General features: G+C 54.0%; 1 protein-coding gene across 6 annotated transcripts in view; it reads right to left on the bottom strand.

Annotated features, from left to right (window-relative positions):
• Window positions 1–20649, bottom strand: part of MSI2 (musashi RNA binding protein 2) — a 371758-nt gene that overhangs the window by 3369 nt on the left and 347740 nt on the right. For 3 of the 6 annotated variants that reach the window (XM_037037490.1, XM_037037482.1, XM_037037497.1), the window contains 2 exons: window positions 2975–3183; window positions 1145–1217 (listed from right to left, as the gene is read on the bottom strand). In XM_037037490.1, the coding sequence (XP_036893385.1) occupies window positions 1176–1217; window positions 2975–3183 (251 nt within the window). In that variant the 3' untranslated portion in view covers window positions 1145–1175. The remainder of the gene's footprint in view (window positions 1–1144; window positions 1218–2974; window positions 3184–20649) is intronic. The other 3 variants (XM_037037502.1, XM_037037509.1, XM_037037486.1) reach the window with 2 other exon arrangements.

Here is a 20649-nt window from a genome sequence, read left to right as displayed (position 1 = left end):
GGTAGCCGAGTTAGTTGAGGGGAGTCCTTAGCAGCAACATTAGAGAAATCCAAGAGGTATTTATTTGTGGAGCTCAACTCAACTGGGTCCCCACTCCACAAGAGAGGTCTCCTGCAGACTACAAACCAAGGTGCAAACCCGCTCCCAGCCTGGTTCTCCCAGGTCCCAGCTCCCAGAGTGACGGGCCCCAGCTGGCATATTCTGAGTGGGACCCCTTTCCAGGCTTCGTTTTCACCCTCCCTCTGCCAGAGACACACCTTGTTTCCACCCCAGAACTAACCTATCGCAGGACACACTTGCTGTCGCGAGAGAACCCCTCTCACTCCTGTGCATTTCCGAGAATGACACATGCGCATTTCCCAATGAGAACGTGACGAGGGGGCGCTCACTGACCGCCCTAACCGCCCTGTCCTCCACTCCACCCCTTCCGTAGCCCAGTCAAAGTGATTTTAAAAATGTTTAATTAACTTGAGCTCAGTTTAAAAGGTTAGGAAACTGGCAGGGATCCAAATCCATGTTATGCAGGTGATATCGTTAATTCAATTTGCTTTTAGAGCGGTAATCTGGATAATTACTCAGTAGATACTGGCAAAAATGTTTTCTTTTCACTAAAAGTTGCGGTCTGGCTGTTTGACGGCAGGAAGCCCATTGGCTGAATCCAGGGCGCTCCGGGGAGCTGAGAGCCCCAGGGCCCCTCCAGGTCCGCTCACGGGGTGCTGCAGGGAGGCCTGGCCCTGCCCCCAGCCCTGGCAGAAGCCCAGCATTTCCCAGCCTCCAACCCCCTGGGACAGGCACACACTCGGATCTCCTTCCAGTTTCCCACACTCGTGATTGTATTTCAAGACAAAGAAAGATGAGGGGTGAGGAAGATAAAGAAAAGGAATCAAAAGAACCAAACCGAGAAAAAAAAAGACAGTAAAAAAATAAAAATAAAAAATAAGTGGGGACCATGATTAAAGCTGGAGAAAGGAACAAGAGAGTAAAAGAGTGGATTTCTTTTTGCCCCCACCCCCCTGAGAAGGGGTCCAGAAAGAGGAGAGAGACTGATGTGATGAGCCCGGGGTGGTGCGCACGGCGTGCTCGGCGCACGCACAAGCAGGGACGCGCCTGGCAGGGCGGAGACGTAGGGCAGAGAAGGCAATACCTCAGAGTGAGATGGCAACGAAAGCACCTGCTCAATGGTATCCATTTGTAAAGGCCGTTGCAATCAAAGGTCCCTAAAATTGCACAATTGTTAAGGTCATCAGCACGCTATACATGGGAACAGATTGTCACATTCTGGGAGAGGAAATTATGTCTAGGACTAGCCTGTGGTTGCCAGCATGAATATGTAATTCTGAGACACCATGCCCCGAGGGGCCAGGACGGCACCCTCTCCAGCTCTGAACCCTCCAGCCCCCATCACCTCCCCCCAAGCCTGTCTTTGTGCCCAGGGGAAAATTGAGAGCCAGATTCAGAGGGGTGGGCAGGTGAGGGCAAAGGGAGGGGGGGCGCTCATGCCCAAAATGAGGGGTGCTGTTGCCCTGAAGCCCTGGAGGGCTAAGATAACAGTGTCTCTGTCCACAGGCCCCATGGCTCCAGCTGGGGAGAAAGCCAGCCCTGTGCAGGCAAAACGTGACTTGGTGTGGTCATTTCTGAGGACCATCACAGCACATAGGTCAAAGACCCAGGTTTTCAAGAACACACAGGGCCTGTGTTTCTGGGTGCTGCGAATGGAAATGAGCTGTGCTCTGCGTGGTGATAGGTGGTCTTCCAAACTGATGCAGCCCTCAGCTGTGTTGAATAGTCTGGATTTGGCACTGCAGCGGATCAGAGGGGATCTGACCCATCAGCCTACTGACTGAAGTGATACTGGCTCGGGAGTGGAGCTGAACAAGGATCCAGATGGCAGAGGTCAGGGCTGGGAGGTGGGAGTGAGTGAGTGAGTGAGTGAGTGTGTGTATGTGTGTGGGGTGGTCTCCAGCCCAGGGTGGGGGCAGGAATCCAGGGGCCCTGGTGCCCCAAACTGTCTGCACTTGCACTATTCTCCCCAGCATGGCCCCCGAGGCAGGGCACCCCTAACAAGGACAGGACCTGAGACGGCAGACACTCCCATCTTAGCTCAAAGCCAAAGTGTCCCCAGAATGCTGGGGCTGGCCAGGGCAGAGGTGGGCCGAATTGGTTTCCCAAATGGAAGGAGCAGCGAGCGAGTGGGCTCAGGCACATTCATGCTCACACACACCAGGAGGGGAAAGAACAATACAATCTGAAAACAGCATGCAAATCTGTTAAGCAAATTTCTATGGCCTGGATTAGTCAGATTATAGAACCACAGAGCATTACAAATATCAAATGCATCTGGCCTTGGGGGGCAGGGCACAGCTAAAGAACACAAATGGGAACTTACTTGGAACCTGGGAACTAGGAAACATTAGCCAAGGAAACTTTCTTGGGAGGGGCCTTGCACCCCACACCACGCCCTAGGCACCAGCCCCTGCCCCTGCCCCTCAGGCCTGGGACTCTGCCCACTAAGGTTGCTGCCCTGAGTGAGGGGCTCTGAAGGTCTGAGGTCCCAGCCCATGTGACGGTCTCCAGAAAGCAGAGATCAAGGAGCAGGGGCTGATACTGAGGGCCTACTGTGTGCCACCAGGTGGAAATACTCTATTTCCATTCATTCTCACAGTCTTTTGAGAGAAGCATACATATTTTTGTTTTGCAGCCAGGGAAGTGATGGGTGCACACTGCCCACCTGTGTGGTTCAAGGTTGCATGAGCTGAAGGTGAAGGAGTGGATGCCCTGAACCTGCCCTGCCCATGCTCCTTCCACTCCATCCCGTGGCCTGGCCCACAGGAGCCCGAGGAACATCCAAACAGCCACCCTAGGTGGCTGAAGTGATGGGGATGGGGACCCACTCTGGGCTTTCCTGGCACACCCTCCCCATGGGCCACAGACGATGGGCAAGAAGGAGGCAGAAGAGAGGAAGGCAGGTACTTACAGCTATGCCGTGGCCGAAGCCGGAGCCCGGCTGTGGGCTGGCCGCGCTTATGTAATTCCCCACTCCGGAGTCCTGGCTGGCAGGGCCGTAGAGATCGGCGACAGGTCCTGGGCTGTTGGCCCCCGGGAAGCCTCCGGGCCGCGCCGGGTTGGAGCCTGCCGGGGAAGCGGGCGCGCCAAAATTCGGTTGAGCACTGTAGCTATTCAGGACTGGTGTGCAGAGAATAGAGCTGGGTATGAGGCCAGAAGCCAGGCATGCACCGGTCATTACAAGCCAAACACTCGAGAAAAACAGCTGAGGCCCAACTTCTAACACTCAACCAAGGCCATGCGAAAACATCAGCAGGGACTCAAGAATACTCAGCCCAGGCTACTACTAAGAAGCTTGGAGCTCCAAAAATATAGAGAATAAAAAAACAATCATTCAACACACTACGGCAACCAACCGGAGGTGCTTCACTGCCCACCAAGTTATCACAATAGAAATAGATATATATGGAAGAGAGAGAGAGAGAGATTTCTGTTCACATCTGAACTGATGCTCATGCAGTCTTGTCTAGATCTGGGCACGTTGAGACAGCATTCACATCCCATGCAAACTACAAAGGAACTAGTTTTAGACTACACATTGTGTTAATATTGATATTAAAACGTGACCGGAAACAAAGCGACTTGTGTCGAGGAAAAAAATCTTTGGGGATGGGATTTTTGATTTGTTTGTTTGTTTCACTTTTTTTTTGTTCATCTTTGGATCCATTAAATGACAAATTTGTTTTTGTTTTGTTTTGAAAAAAGGACAAAAAAGATGTCCATTTTCCAGCACCCCCCTAAACCACGTCCCCCCTCCCCACTGGCTACTCCCTCCCCTCCCCCCTCCCATTTATATCCCTGCATGAAAGTCGTCCACACTGAACGTGGTCGGAGGATGGGATATGTCATGGAAAATCTGGGCATCTTGACAGAACCATAATGATGGTGGCAGAGGGTTCCCTTTTGGGGTGGAGAGCAGGGGATGGAGAGAGGGGATGGGGTGGGGATGGCAAATCTGGAGGCTGGGGCCGAAGCTGGGTGAATGTCAATGATACTCCATAGGGCACCCACACACTCACCTCCTGGAGTAGAAGGAAAGGGGGGATTTAAACTTTTTTTCCTTTTGTTTAAAAAAAAAGACAAAGAAATATGAATGCAAAGCATACTGACCAAACCAATTTATTGCTAAAGCATATCTGACCAAAATGCCTGCTTCCGGTTAGTTATCTTCAGATATAAACTCCAGACTGAGAAAAAGAGCTAGGAATGTACCTTTGCTATAGTGAGTGGGGAATTCACACCCACTGACCCCTACAGTGGTGGGGGGTGGGGCAGCAGGAGGAGACACAGCCTGGGTGCCCCGCCCTGAACCCCTCCCAGGTTCCACAGCTGCCAACCAGGTTAACTTAGCCTCATGTTCATGACCCCTTAGTAGCTTAAACATTTTCTTTTCTAGAGGGAAAAACACACATTTTTTAAAAATTGCAAAAGTTCTCATTGATTTTTAAAGCTCAAGGTGAGCCTGGGGCTGGACCCTTCTGGGCTATGGCTAACCTGCCTGGAAGAACCAGCCAGTCTGGGCTCCGTGGGCAGCTCCTCAAAACCACCCTCTCCCCCCTCCCCCCTCAGCACTTCCCTCTCTGCCCTGTGACCAGCTGCCCTCCATGGCGGAAGGAAAGAAGGATGAGCACCTCCCCTCCTGGCCATGGCCTTGCCCTAGGAGCTTGGGGTTGCAGCCCCCCACTTCTGGTGGGTCCTGAAGAGTCAGAAGTGAATTGATCATTCTCTACTTGTCACAGGGATGGGAAGGGATGGACCGTGCACCCAGCCCAGACTGGTGGGAGACTGAGATGGGACAAGATGCAAAAGAGGCCAAACCAAGCTGGGCTGGGCTCCTGACTCAGCAGAGACAAGGGAAAGCTGCTACCTGGGGTGCCCTCTGGGGCAGGAGACCCCAAGGTGAGACCCCCTGGAAGCTGTAGCCGAAATGCATAAACTGGCTGATGAAAAGAATAGGTTAAAGAGAAGAAAAATCACAGAGGCTTAGAGCAAATAAATGGCTGATTTGGGAATGCTCTAGCAGACCAAAGGGACGCGATTTTTGAATACAGAAGATTAAGCTTGCAGATAACATTTGGCCTTTCTCACTCATGGAGGCAAATATCAAGCCGAGATGTTCAAAAGGCGGAATTATCTTGGCCTAACACACTTTTTTCCTCTGGGCTAGGGAAAATGGAGAGAGCTCAGGCAGTGGACTCCTGGTTCACCGGGGCAGCTGACCCCCCTCCTGGACAAAGTAACTAGCAAGTACCGACTCCATTGTTCTATTTCGGGGGTCGGGGGGCCACAACAGATGACAGTGGGCAGGCCCACCGACGTCAAAGCTGGGCTGGGGAGCAGCTTTGGTCCTGGTGCCCCCAGCAGGGGAGACCCACTGAGACCAAAGCAGCCAGCAGACGCAGCCTCGGGACGAGACGCAGCACGCCCACAGGAGGAGGTGGTGCAAAAACGTCCCCGCCACAGGCTGGGAAGACAAGATGGCTGGTTGGTACCCTGCCTGTCCCTGGCTACCTCTCCCAGTCCTGCCTGCCCAGGCCTGTAGCTTCAGTCGGTCTGAGGAAAATTTCACAATAAACAGCTCTTCTTAGGCCAGTGTTGCCCATCCCTGCTTAGTTGTCTTTCAAATGACTCCGAAATCACTGTGGAGAGGGCGCTGAATAGAATGCAGCTTTAAAACCTTCGGCCCCCTATTTTCATACACAGCTGCTCTTCACAATGCCTGGCCCCGGCTCAAAGTCATTTTGTGGGTGTTCCGCAGCCAGAGACTAAAGGTTAGGCTGCGGGTCCCCGCCAGAGGGCGCAGCCGCAAGCAAGCAGCAGCCAGTTCTGGGCTGGCCCCCTTTCTCCAGGCTTCCAGGCAGTGGAAGCTGCCCTGTCAACGGCTGGGGGCAAGGAAGAGATGGACGGGTCTGTGTTCCAGTCAACAATTCCCTCTTTCGCTCTCGGGGGCAAAAGACCCAGGCTCCAGGAAGCACGTTAAAAGTCCCCAAACAAGCCATCTGGAAACCTGTGCCTCTCTGGAAAGGCTCATACTGAACAAACCGTGCTGGCTGCTCCGGAGAAATGGGGGACTGCCACCCTGCACGCCAGCTTCTCAGGGGCTGTTCCCCTCTCCCTCCAGCCTGTGACCCCTGACCTGAGGGCAATTTCTGTGCAGTCACCCTCCGTGTTCTGTCTTGGTGGAGGGCCCCTTTCCCCAAGAACCAAGACTCTTTCTGAGGGACCAGAAACGGCCCCACACACCAGCATCAGGTCAGGAAAGGGGATGGAGCATCGTTCTTCACGTTCAAGGGCACCTTGCTACTGCTCAGCCCCGGGAGGCATCTCAGTACACGCTGCTGAATAAACAAAGGGCGCTGAGATTTAGAAATGGGACATGAGGACTGTCTCAGAAGAGGACGATGTCTTGCAAGCACGTTGGCATGGCTGTAGCAGAAGCTGTGAGTGCTGAGTGGCCTGGGCCAAGCTCTGCACCAGGCTGGCCGTCTGGGGGCGCACTGCGGGGAGGAGAGTCGCTTCTCCATCAGCAGCTCTAGGTAGCACCCACACCACAGGTTTAATCCTGGGTGGGCTCCTCCTCACCCCTCACCCCTGCTCCAGCAGCAGCCTCTGTGCTTTAGCCATCCAGCCTCTAAGTTCAGGATGCAACTACGATGTAGGTAGAGGGAGCACTGGACTTGGAGTCAGAAGACCTGAGTGTGACCCCGGCCCTGACCTTGGTGTCGGCCCCTCACCTGGCAGAGTCAGCATCTGTGAATGCTGCCTGCCTTAGCCTGACTCTTGGGGGGGGCGGTGGGGTGGGGGGAGAAAGCCCTTTGGTAACATATCAAGTTTAAAACAAATACATCCCTTTTCAAAACAGTTGTATATGCAGAGCCCAACAAAGCAGGTACCATATGAAGATTTAGGAAAATCTGATCTAGAAAAAAACAACTCACTTGCCATACAAATCAGGAGGTGACTTACGAAAGGATCCAACTCGTCCACCTGGCGCATTTAATCACCTTGGATTTGAAGGAAGCATTCGGGGATGTGGGGGCAGGAAAGCAAGGACACCACACCTCCCTGAGGCCAGCAAGAGGAAGTATGTTTGAATTACAGCTGGAGGCCTTTTGCATCGAATTGAAGAAGGAGCTTCTTGCTCACCAAGGGGATAAAAACCACCCTGACCCAGGAAAGCCAGGGAATCTTTTCCCTGAGACCTTGGCCAAAGTCTGTCCCATAGGCTGAGACCCTCCCTAGACTCACTTAAGTCCAAAGCTCTGGGTGCCTTTGTCCTCGGGGTTTTAGGGCAAGCCCGGGAGACAACTGCCTTCCTGCAGACATATGGTCTGCCCAGTAGGGGTCAGAAGGAGCTGGGCTGAGAGTGGAATTAGTTATGGGGGTAGTGAGGTCGTGCGAGAGGGTGGTCAGAGTCAGAACAGCTGCACTGTGGGTCTAGGAAAGGTATGGGCGTCCAGATATTTCTGGGTGATCCCTACGTGATGCCTCTGGACCTGGGCAGAAAGCTAGAGCCCAGAAACTCGAGGGGGCACTCCTGAGTGGGGCACCTCTGGCTCTAAGGCCTGAAAAGTGAATCATTACTGATCCAGAGAAAGGAGCTGTTTACAAAGGCCTTTCCAGATGCATTTACCTGGCACAGGCCAGGGCCCTGCCCAGTCCCAGCCTTTGACCCAGGTCTTCGTTTGGGGGCCTCTTGCAAAGGGCAGGGCCAGCCCTCAGGATGATTCCAGTCATCTGCTGTGTGGATTATCTGCTGCTGCCAGGTTTAATCTCAGACAGGAGGCCCTGGCGGGCCCTGGCGCATTTCTGGGGCAGAGCGTGCATTGCTTGGGGCAAGGCCAAGGCAGTGGTGGGCTGGTCCTCACCAAGTCCACTTAGGAAGGCAGCGCACATCCCGGGTCAGGCAGGAGGGCGCTGGGGCTGACTGGTGCCCTGACCCCCATTCCCAGCCATGGCCCCTGCCACAATGGAGGGTCCCATACTATTCTTTGAGGCATAAGAATAGTATGCCCACATACTATTCTTTGAGGCCAGGGCTGTTGTGTTAACTTATCACACTGGATTTTAGGGTTGTTTTTGTTTGTTTTAGAGAATTAAAGAAAAGACGGACTGAAGAAGGAATGAGCAAAGGGGCTCTGTCGACAGGTGGAGGCCAGAGAAAGAAGAGGTCAGAGTCACTGTCCCCTCCAACGCTCGCTTCCCCTTTCATTTGTCCACGTCGCACTTTGATCTGCATTGATTGGAAGCCCTGCAGCGACAGACGCCGCCTCCCCTACCAGCAAGGGGCTCCTCCAGGTGGGGTGGTGGGTGGGTGGCGTGCTCTCAGGGTTCTCACGGGGCCCTGTTCTCCATGGCAAGGGCAACCTGCCTCTCCACCCCTAATTCTGGGCCTCAGGGGATGCAGGGTCCAGAATGCCAACTGGCTGTCAACTGTGGAGACCTGCATGGGTCCCTCCTTAACAGCCAGCCACTCCTTGCTTGGGGGCTCCGAAGGATGGCAGCTGGGCACCCCAGGGCAGTCCTGGGAACAGAGCTGGGGACGCTATTCTGCAGTTGCCTTATCGTGCCCGCTATAAATGAATACAGAGGGTGAAATCGGAAAGGTCGCCATGAAAAGATGAGCCTGTTCTTGATAACGGAAGGAGAAACACTCAGCCGTGGGGTGTCCTTGCGTGTCCTGAGCAGAACAAGCGGGGATTACACTCAGTGGCCTGCCCGGCTACTCTGCACCAGGAACCCCTGGCGCCAGCTCTCCTCCCGGAGCTCAGCCCGAGCGTGGGCGACACGGACAGTGACATCCGGCCTGGCCGACGGTACAGCACACTGAAGGAGAATCACACCAGCTCAGGGACCCAGGTGCATGGAGAATCAATGTCATATATCATCATTTTTAAAGCTCTGATGAAATTCAATCTATTTCTGGAGGGAAAGAGAAGCACTTTAATACAGGGGGAGGGTTAAGAGAATATTGTAATGACATTTTTTCCCGTCTCTGTATCCAAACAAATATATTTCTGAGATGTATAAACCTAGCCTGGTATCGACAAGTCCTGACACACCCTGAGATGCCGGCTTATCTTAAACACTGCACAGGACGCATCGAGAATGCCCGCTCATTCCCTGGGCTGGTGAGGCAGCCAGTGTCATATAAATGCTCCAAATGCCAGTGACAATGGTGCCGGTCTTAGAAGATTGCAGTTTCTGTTTGTTCTCCCAAATCCTAACCAGCTTCAGACGGCTCTGGCCGGTGCGGAGGTCGGCCGGTTAGTGCTGGTGTATCTCAAGTAGAGAATTAATGGACAGTAGAACCCAAGACTTGAGACTAATGATTTTGTAGGATGGTCCAAGCCTCTGGTCAAACCACACTCCCCAGAAAGGATAACGTCCCTCCTGGCTGGCCCCCCCCCACCCTGCATTAGTGGTGAAGCCGCAGATTCACACCACTACTTGGGACTCTGCAGGGAGAATGCGCCGAACATCCCAGGCTCCAGGGCAGGCCCCTTGGAGGGGGCCTTTGGGGCTGCAATCTCACTAGAAAACAGCCCCTTCTCTTTCCATCTTCATGCTTGTTTATTATGGGCCCTGGTTTGGGTTTGGGAGACCAGCCGGTAAGGAAGGGGGTGGTGACGGGAGGAGTGAGGGTGGCAGTTGACGGCCACCTGCTCCTGGTGTAAATTCTGGAGACGGGGCGGCCTTGAACGGGCCTGGGCCGGGTGGCTGAAGAAACCAGGCTCGTGCCAGGAGGGTAAAGAAGGAACTTTCTGGAGCCACGGTGAGGCTGCCATTTCTCCCAGACCCCATGTGCAAACGGCCCTTGTTTGCACATGTCTCAGGAACGAAGGGAAGAGAGGCCCCAGGAAAGGAAAGATGATGGTGTCAGGCAGTGAGACACGGAGGCTTTCGGGATGCTTGCTCGGCTCGTGAGAACTGTCTGCCGGCAGCAACAGCATCACCGGTGACGGTGACGGGACCTTGGCAGGCTGCCCCTGCTCAGGCAAGTCTCAGGTGCGAGGTGGGGTGCCTGATCCCACCCCCCAATGCCAACTGGTGTTTCAATGGCGCCTCTGCCCTGAGCCTCTAAACTGCTTGGGAAGACAGCCCAGGAGACAAATGTTTACAGTTTGGNCTTCTCTTTCCATCTTCATGCTTGTTTATTATGGGCCCTGGTTTGGGTTTGGGAGACCAGCCGGTAAGGAAGGGGGTGGTGACGGGAGGAGTGAGGGTGGCAGTTGACAGCCACCTGCTCCTGGTGTAAATTCTGGAGACGGGGCGGCCTTGAACGGGCCTGGGCCGGGTGGCTGAAGAAACCAGGCTCGTGCCAGGAGGGTAAAGAAGGAACTTTCTGGAGCCACGGTGAGGCTGCCATTTCTCCCAGACCCCATGTGCAAACGGCCCTTGTTTGCACATGTCTCAGGAACGAAGGGAAGAGAGGCCCCAGGAAAGGAAAGATGATGGTGTGAGGCAGTGAGACACGGAGGCTTTCGGGATGCTTGCTTGGCTGGTGAGAACTGTCTGCCGGCAGCAACAGCATCACCGGTGACGGTGACGGAACCTTGGCAGGCTGCCCCTGCTCAGGCAAGTCTCAGGTGTGAGGTGGGGTGCCTGATCCCACCCCCCCAATGCGAACTGGTGTTTCAATGGCGCCTCTGCCCTGAGCCTCTAAACTGCTTGGGAAGACAGCCGAGGAGACAAATGTTTACAGTTTGGCTGAAGCAGGTGGTGGTTTAACACTCACATCCTGCCGTCTCTTCCCTAAATTAACTGGTTTCAGATTCCAAACTCACACAGGTTGGGACCTGCAAGGAGCAGCAGGTGGGGAGACCCCTGAGCAAGCACCCAGGAGCTGCTGCGCTGACCCGCCGGCAGGGGCTGCCTCCATGCCCTCCGGCTAGGCAAAGGATGGTTGGGGGGAGGGCGGGGGGGAGGGGGGCCGCCGCGGGGCAATGCCAGTGCCGAAGCCTTTGCTTCCTTATCCAGCCTCCCCCGACTTGAGAATCAAAAGGAAATAAAGACAGGGAGTGTGGGGCCCACTACTGACTCACCTTCTCTCTCTGGAGCAGTTTGGCTCCAAGTATGTCCTAGCTTAATCCTGAAAACGTTTGACCAGGTGACTGCCTATGTCCTTCTCCATTTTTTCAAAATAGAAACCAGCTTGGTTTATCCCCATGTGCACCTGGCCGCCTTCCGAGCTGCTGCACTGTGTGAGCTCACTCAGTCATTTCCACCCTGCCTGCCCCGGCCAGGGGGGTAAGGTCCTTTCTTGTGTCTTGTAAGTGACAAGACAGAAGACTTTGCCTGCGTCCTGCGTCTTTGGTACCGTGTGCTATTGTTAAAATAGAACACTATGAAGTCGGGCAAGAACTGCCCATCAGACTGGGGGTTCCCCACCCGGAGGTGGGGCCAGGCCCCGTGAGATGGGACTGTGTCCCTCCAGAGGACCAGACCACCTTCCTCCGTGCCACATCCTGGAGGAGGAGGCTGGGCATGCAGTATTGCTGGGGTCAAGGTGAGGTCAGAGAGGAGGGAGGCCCTTCCACACCTAAACCCCCGCAGGGACCCCTCTACAAAGTGTGGTCTTTCTGTAACCAGAGGTCTGATTTCAGTCCCACAGACCACACCACTCTGCTGAGGGCAGTCCTTCTGGGGAGATGGAATGTCCCAGGACCCATCAGTATTTACTGCCCAGTCACACTGCACGGGTACTCACTGCCCTGGGCTCCAGCAGCCAGGGGCCGCCCGGGTGGGGAGGAAGCCCAAGGGGCAGCCCCTTGAGGACGCACAAAAGGCTCTCCACTAGCGCAGCCTGTCTTTAATGATTATAAAGGCACCGGAGTTTAATCCATTTTTGATGTAAGCTCTAATAGCTCTGTGTCCTTGAAGTTCAAAGCGGGTGCATGCATGTCACTAATTAGCTAAGCATGGAGCCATTCAACTCCCTCTCATGTTTCTAATTAGGTCTTTAATAACAAACAAACTCCGACCTTACAGAGAGGCCCCCATTCGTCAGACAGTCAAGGAGGATGGCTGCTTCCCTCCTTATGGTCGATCCAGGGCCACTGGGTCTCTGCATACATGCTTTCCATTTCAGCCACAACAGGCAGGAGGCAGGAGGCTTCCTCAGTGCGGACAAAGACCCTTTCAGCCTGCCGAGGAGGTGGGGACTTTCTGGCCTGGCTAGAAACACCACTGGCTGGCAGGCAGGCCATGGGCTCTAAGGCCTCCAGCTAAGGACCCCAGACCAGCTGTCCTGCTGTTCAGGAGGCTGAGGCCAGCTGCCTGCCTGTCTTCTATTTACCCATTTCTAAGGTAAGGGTGTTGGTGACAAAGTCACAGAGATGGCATGAGGCTCTATAACTGGCTGGCACTTGGTGGAACTTGAGTCTGCAGCTACACACAGGACTTGCCTGGGGAGCTTCAACCGAGGCCTGGAGCCCGCAGAGGGAGACTCTGATTTGATGGGTCTGCAGGATGGCCTGGACCCTAGGAGTGGTAAAAATTCCCTGGGGAGATTCTAACATGCAGCCGTGTTCAAGAACCCATCTCAGAGCTGATTTGCTCAGCAGCAGCAAATAGCAGGCAAATTGCCTGCTAATGGCAGGCCCAGCTTCACTAGTGAACACTGTCCAGAGCCAAACCCTAAAGGTTTAAGGTTTAATCAACCACACCTAAGGTTTTTTTTTTTTAATGTTTCACAATTTTGGAACTATTTTGGTCCATGTCATTGCCTTCGTGAATTATTTTTTAAAAAGATGCATGATTGACTGTTTTCCAATGCATCTCCAAGTTGCCTCATCACTTAGAAGTCCTGGGCTTTCTCTCTACTCACTCCTCTCAACTCTGAACTGACACCCCCCCTTCATCCCAACGACAAGGGAGGGAGAGCTTTGGTAACAGAAACAATACAGAGCTATGGAGATGCATGGTCCTGAAGGACCCTCTAGTCTGAAGTCCTTTGCTGCCCCATCCCCTCAAATCACCCAGCTTGTGTGGCAGAAGCTGGGCTGGAGCCAAGTCTTCCAATTCTCCACTCTTCCTTCTAGGCTCTTTTCTCCTTTCCATCCCCCCCCCCCCCCTACAGCTGCTGCTTGTCATCCTTATCTGAGTAACCCACAAGGCGCTCCTCCCCCTAGGAAGGGTGAGGGATATAAGGGAAGCCTCTGAACTGCTTCCACCCCCAAAGCCAGGGCACAGGAAGATGTGGGGCCAATCCTGACGACGCCGTGTGCCTTTCCAAGCCTGATTCATTTCTCAAGCCCACTGAGAAAGGAGACTTCGAAATCTCTGCAGCTGCTCAGTGGAAGGTGAGATACTGTTTTCTATACCTGGAGCCGAACAATCTAGATCCAGAAAAGTCAAATACCATGGCCAGGAATACGCAGCAAAAGTGGGCAAGGGGTTCCTCCAATATCGGCTCCCATTTTCTGTTTTGCTGCTGTTTCCGGTCTTATCTCCGGAGGCTGGGTTGTCATTGCCAGACCCTTCCGCCCGGGGCAGTGCCTAACTGACCCCCTGACTCCCGGGCCTTTTGGGTCCCAGGTGTCTGTGAGGCTGAGCCTCTCTTCTTCCCCGCAAGGCCAGGAGAACCAACTCTCTGTAGGTTACAGGCAGAATTAATTTCCAGAAAAAGAAGGGGACAGGGGGCTTGGGAAGCCTTCGCTGTCTACTGTGGGCTCTGCCACAGGCACACCGATTTGCATTAACTGTTTACCACAGACCTGGACAGATCATTTTATTAATATTAATAAGTAACCAGGAACAAAGGGCCCCTTTATTTTTAGCTTTCTCTAATTGCGAAGTAATTACTCATCTACAAAACAAATGAGCCCCTGCTCCTGGTTGCCATGGTACCAGGAGGCCAGCCTCTCTGCAGGCCGATTGGCTGAGGAGCCCACTGCTCCCGCCTCCAGCCGCGCCCTTCCCCAGCCGTTGGCCCAAAGCAAAGCCCTAGCAACTGGGCAGCCAATCCCCTCCCAGGGCTGGGCTTCTCAGCGACCTTCCAGATTCAGTCCTCACAGCTCACAGGAAGGGATGCTGACATCCCTCTGGAGAAGGTCTGTCCTGCCCAAGGAGGCTCTCCCTCGCTCCATCACCTAATTTCTTTCCGACAGCGGCTAACTTCCTTCAGTCTTGTCTTAGCTAAAGGCTCTTTCAAATAATTACCTTCAGGCTGGCTCCCTGTTACCTGACCACACCTCCTCTGGGCCTCCTTTGTCTGAAAGGATTCGGGGACTGGAAGTCCGATCAGAAATGTCAGCCAAAGTCAGACAGAATCATGACGTGAAGTCTGCACCAGCAGAAGTAGGTACAAAAACAAAACAACCCCTCCCGCCCCTACCTGCCACCACACACACAGATGCTTCCCCAGGCCTCTTATACATGACTTTGGACTCTCCTCCCCCAAGGACATGGAGAATAGAGTCGAGGGCAGTGGGGTTTAAAGATGCAGAGCTTTGCTCAGGCGCCAGAGGCCTGGTGTGACGGATATCCGCCGACAGTGGCCCAGAGCACGGACCGATGAGACATACCTAGACGAAAAGTCCGTCTGTGCCGCCTCAAACCGGCTATGTATGGAGGCCACAGTTTTCGAATCTTTTAAATGGAAATGACAGTGCCCAGTTCTCATAGGGTTATGAGAATTTCATGGGACAAGGCAGCAGAGTTAGGCACAGTACTTGGCTCACTCATAATATGTGTGAGTTATCATCAATGTATTAGTGTTATCATTATTTTATTAAAATCAGCTGGGAAGTTGTCTCTAGCATTCTATCAACCACTTCCAAGATATACTTCTCTCACGGAGTCTCTCAGGTGGTGGGAACTTTGAGATGCTGGCTGGAAGCCTCCTACCCACGCTACAGAGTGGATTTCATCATGGCTCTCTTATCCTGACAGATTTAATTCCAACAGACAATCATGACTGTTTGGAAGCATTATTTGCCTACCCCGTATTCTGCAGGATCCCAGGCTAGAAAGGGGAGACCTTTTTATCAATATTAATCAGCACCCAGGAACAAAGGACTCCTTTATTTTCTTCTTTCTCTAATTGCATACTAATTATTCACCTATCGTTATAACGAGGCTGACTGTACCTCCTAGAGGATAGACAGTTTATACTGCTGGAGAAGGCAGGCACCACTCTGAGATACAGTCTAAACACCTTCCAAGGACTCCAAACCCTGCCCTTCATTCCGGAAAACTTGCCAATCAGAAGGAAGGCCGAGGGTGCCAGCCTGTGCGGAAGAGCCAGAGCAAACCCTCCAGGCAGGGTTAATCAGGTGTGGCTTCCCAGCAGTCTGCCAGGGATTTCAGCAGAGCGGAGACCAGGACAGAGGGAAATGGATGGGCGGGAAGGACGGGGCACTGGCTGCCATGAAGGTTCAGGAGTGGGAACCCCTAGCCCCAAGGAGAAATGGGCGACACCTTGTTGTAGAAGCAAAGGGGAGTCACAGGAAACTGAGGCGGGGCTCAGTGACGGAATGCCCTCCTTGCTGCCTTGCTCCCCTGCCCTCGTTCAGGTCACAAACCCACCCTGTTCAGGGGACCAGGGGTCACGCTGTGCTCTGTGGGGCAGCTGGCAGGCTGATATTCCTTAGCTGGTTCTGTCCTTATTAAGCCCCACTGCCGTAAAGAATATAAACTGCTCTTTCCCAGGACTATGGTAGGTTGACCTGGCTTCGAGTCTCCTAGAATCTAGCCTGTCTCTACCTCTTCAAGCCTCTACTGGCTTGTCACCCCACCCCTGGCCTGCTCATCCCTTTGCCACCCTTTTATCCAAGTTCTCTCACCTCAAGTGTCCCTCACCTCAAGTGTCCCCTCACCTCCCAGTCCAAACCCTTCAGGATCTACTGGAAGTCTTGCCTCACAGCCGAGCTTCCTGCTTGCTGAGTGCTCTCTGACCAGGCAGGAGTCCAGTCTCACTGAAGACCAGCTCTAAAGTCGATCGTGTGCTGTGCCCTCCCCAAAAGACCAGGAGCTTCTTGAGGGCAAAAACCATTCCCTGGGATTCCACATCCCACATCCCTAGCCTCCAGCATGATGCCGAGCCCAGAATTAATCAGCTAATGGGCAAGAGCACAAGGCCTGCGGCATCTCACTGGGCAGCTGTATATGAACCTTTACGGAGTGTTTACAATGCATGTGAACTGTCTGTCACATGTCCTCCTGCCCGCAGTGCCATCTCTCTAATCGACCCTGGATGCTGATGTCAAGGTTTGTCTGACACACACAGCTGATGCCACGTCCTGGTTCCCCACTGCCCATGTGAATTGAGGCTTCCTACCACGGCACCAGGGCCCCCTGCCCTGGCCCTGCCCGGCCCCCCAGATATATTCCCACCCCCTGGCCCCAACTGCATTTTATTCTCCAGGCAGGGTGAACCATTGGCACAGTTTCAAGTTCGATATACTGGTCTTGGTTCTGGTGGCTTTGCACATGCTGTTCCCCAAGGTCCCTTGGGGAGCTCCTATTGGAAAATTGCTCTTGCTTATGACACCTTCCCTGACTTCCCACCACAGGAAAGCCAAATAACGATGATAGTGAAGTGAGAAGGAGGGCAAAGCGAAGAGAAGGCCAGGACGAGAGCCCTGAACAACCCGCACAAGAAGCCCACTCTTCTAGGGAGCTTCCAAGATGTCCAGCCATAAATCCCTTATCGTAGTTGCCCACACCGAGCCGGTTTCTGACACAGCCCCGTGGACTCTGATCTGAAGCCTAGGATAGCGCCTGCCACATATAATAATCACTGTTGTTACAGTCGTAATAAACGTCTGCTGAATTAAACTCCATGGCAGATGTGCCCTGGGACCAGTCCTGAACTCTACGTCTGAAAGTCGGGCTGTGTGGACTAGGAGCCCGAGTCCTCAGCGGACGCAGTGTCGGCTGCTGAGACAGCCTGCATTCCTGCACGCGCGTGGTGGCAGGTGAGTCCTGCGTGAACAGACACGGCTCCTCCACAGGGTTGCTTAGGGGAGGCCAAGACCAAGGGGTTCAAGTCCAGGGCTCTCCATCCTTGACCAAAGTCTTGCTCCTCAGGTGACCAGCTGTGTGACTTTGGGTAAGTCATATGACCATTCTGTAGAGCAGCCTTCTCATGAAAACAAACAAATATGTGAAACCAGGCCCCAAACTTCTGCCTTCTTGCCTGTCTCATGGGGTAGTTGCCATCCCACACGATAGCCTAAGATCTGAAGAAACGAAAGGAACCAACTGGACCGAGGCATGTGTTCCTTTGATGATTCTCACTGACATGGGGGTTTCTGCAGCCTGCGGGGCTCCCCAGACCCCCATGCTCCTGTCCAGGCCAGGGTGCAAGGAGGGGGTCCCTCTGGCCCTCTCTGTTGTGCCCTATATACTCTTATGGAGCTCCTAAAGGCACCACCGCACTTCCCGCCCCGGCTCTAGAGCCAGCAGGAGAGTGGGGCCCAGCCAGCTTGGGGCGGGGGGCGGGCATGGACGGGTGTCACCCACTGAAAACAGGGCCACTAGTTTAAGGGACTGTTAACGTTCCCCTGCTCCAAGCACTTTAGGATTAACTTATACTTAGGTCTGGACTTCAAGGCTGGTCACTAATTGCACTAGAGTTGATTTATCAAGTGTGTGGTATTTCTATTACAAAATTATTGATTAGAGTTGATGTATTTTATCCTCGACAGGGTTGGTCCGAAAGCCCTTGGCAAATGAATGAAGCTGAGGTCAGTGGCGGGTGGCTTTGCACATTATTATAAACTCACTGGGGCTAATGAAATCCAATGCCGGATGCTTTAGGGGGGAAATCCTGGCTCTCTCAGAAAGGAAGATTTTAACGACAAACTGAAAAACAAGGTGCCCACCCCCAGCACACAAGGCAGTGGACTGAGAGACACGTGTTCAGAAAAAGTCTTTCAGGGAGGTCTGGCTGGTTGTGGCAGCTGGTCACAAGGGGTCACAGGTCTGCTCCCCCTTGGGGCTACCGTGCTGGGTCTGCTCCACATGGGTCTATCCCGGCGAGAGGGTGTCTGCATGACACTACCCACAGATGGGCCATCTTGGGGCCTCAGCCCCCCGGAGAATGCTTGCTGCTGACACAGGGGAGGTGGGTGGGAAAGCAGAGACAGCTTCACAGCAGCCCCCCACCCTCCCCCCACCACTGAATTGTGCTGACAGAGGTTCAGGGAAGCTGTCTTAAGAAGTGAAGGCAGCACACTGATCCATTCTCTTGTTTCTAGTGAAGCTGACAGCGCCGGGAACAGCGTCTTTTGGGAAACGGGGCTTTCAGGGGAACAGTCTGGATTCTCAGACCACTGAAGGGAAGGTGCGTTCTCTGCCTACATGGTCCTTGGTGCTTGGCGCAGACTAGACCTTCAACGCGTGCTTGTTGAAAGCATCACCTGGGAGCCCTAAAGGCTAGGCTGCGACTGGTGCAGATCATCCCCTGATCCCTCCAGCAGCTGAAGGAGTGTGTGTGGGATGCTGTGGTTCACGCCCCTTGGCCCTGAATGCGTGTCAGGTGAAGGGCGTCACTGGGACGTGGAAAACACCTGGAGACTGGTGGGAGGGACAGGCATGTCTGCTTTGTGAGATATACCCTCCTCCTCAAACCATTTTCTTTTATGGTTCAAGTTCAACTATTCTGTCCCCGATTTGAGTTTTACTTTGCTCATTTTACCTGTTGGAGCGGAAACCGTTAGGATGTCCCGCCACAGGACAGCAAAGCCCTTTTCTCAGCAGAGCCGGACTCAGGATTTAGGTCAGTCGAGGAGACTTCCTGCTCTCTCTGCCTTCTGTCCCCACCCTCTTCTCCTGCTCCCCAGCCCGGGCCCATCTGCAGCTTTGGCCACCCGGAAGCCTCGCAGTCCCAGACCTTCTCTCTGCGCCCTCCCCGACCCCCATGCCCACCCAGGAAGGCCAAGCCAGGAGGGTAGCACCTCCCCGACTTCCTTCCTGGGCCTTGGGGCCCTCGTTCTGTGGCCGACTGGCCTGCTCGTGTCCAATCCCTGGTGACCCAGCCTGCCACCACCTTCCACATGGAGCTGTCCCTTCACACTCATGGGGGCTGCACAGACTCTGTGACTTCCTGGACTTCTGTCTCCCATCAGAAATTAGGGACATCTCCAAAAGCTCTGAGAGGCCTCTGGTACTCCTTTATGGCCCGTCACCACAAATACAGGGACGATAGTGTGTCCAAAACCGACTGCTGGCACGCGTGTCTGAGCTGGGGCAAAGGCAGCGGGACCGGGGAGCCCTCGGGGAGCTAGAGGAAAGCGACTCTTTGACAGTCACAGCCCCGTCCCCCCAATGCCAGTAATCGCCAGGGTCACCAGTCTCACACGCCGGTCCCACCCCCTGGGGGGCAGAGCTGCAGGCTTCCTCTTCACCCTCGCCAACCGTGAGAACCAGTGCGGACCTTGTCTGGGACCAAACGCATTCCCAGACTGCAGACTGAGGATCTTCAGATCTTTCCCCCTGCCCCCCAACCAGGTCTCATTTCCCCTGCAGCCCAGGGAGGAGGCTGCGCAGGCTGGGCTGCTGGGCGGACCACCTCCCTGAAGGGCTGAATGCAAGCCAGCGAAGGAGGAGAGGGCTCGGAGGGGCCTTGCCAGAGCCCCTAAATCATAAGAAAAGATCTGCTGGGTTCAAGAACCGCACGAGCAAGACAAGAACAAGGAAAAAGGTGCAGCAGACTCCTTCCAATCTTGGTTCCATTCTCTTTCCCTGTGGTTGGCCCTGCCATAGAGGCCTCAGGAGGGAGGGTGGTGACCCAGCTCTGGACTGGGGGAGCAGGGAGTGAGGAGGAGGTGGTGGTGGCTGATGGCGAGAACATGGATCCAAGCCCCTTGGCGACATTGAAAATGGAGCCCCTTCTCCCGCTGGCCCCCACGCTACCCTGCAGACTGCTGGGCCGTGCCGTCGGAGGCCCTGTAATATCAACTCGACAATGCATGTTCTACAACTAACAGCTACAGCTACCAGTACATCGACTACAGTGCATGCATTTAGTTCAGTCCCACAGATACATACAGTCTAAGAACAGGCAGGGGGTGTGAAATGTTTTACTGGACAACAGGTGTTTTGGAGTTGTAACTAATAAAAAAAATCGAAAACGAAAGTACAAAAAAAAAAGACATTTCTCGAGAGTTGGATATGAGTTTGTTTCTTGAACTGTTTCATCTGAACAAGCAAAAACATGCAAACCAGCTGGTACTAACAGGAAGCTGGACACTGAGAGAGGATTAATAGGTGTGGACAAACCTTCCCGCTGAGCGTGTTCAGAAGAGTGTTTGAGAGGAGGTGTGCAGATCCTAGTGTAAGAGAGGCGGGAAAGTATGCCTCAGAGACACTCTCTCACCGCAGCCCCAACCAAGCAAGAGAAAAGAACAGAAACATGACTCTCGCACTCACCCCCACCGTCAGGAGCCCACACTACTGCATGGGCGCGAAGCTGGCAAGTGTAAAGCACAGTAAGGGGTCCTGGCTGGGGGCCGGAGACGGGCGGGGGGAGGGCAGGGGGCTCCGAAGCTCTACGACTGACACACGGACCCGCCTGTGGTGGCACCCAGAAATAAACTAGCCTGAAAACCCAACCACTGCCCTTGCCCGTGGTGGGGA

Source organism: Sturnira hondurensis, unplaced genomic scaffold, assembly GCF_014824575.4.
Source record: "Sturnira hondurensis isolate 20B ecotype Veracruz unplaced genomic scaffold, ASM1482457v3 Scaffold0001911, whole genome shotgun sequence".
Classification (NCBI taxonomy): domain Eukaryota; kingdom Metazoa; phylum Chordata; class Mammalia; order Chiroptera; family Phyllostomidae; genus Sturnira; species Sturnira hondurensis.
The sequence above is the reverse complement of the archived record's forward strand: the minus strand, read 5'-3'. Positions and strand labels throughout refer to the sequence as shown.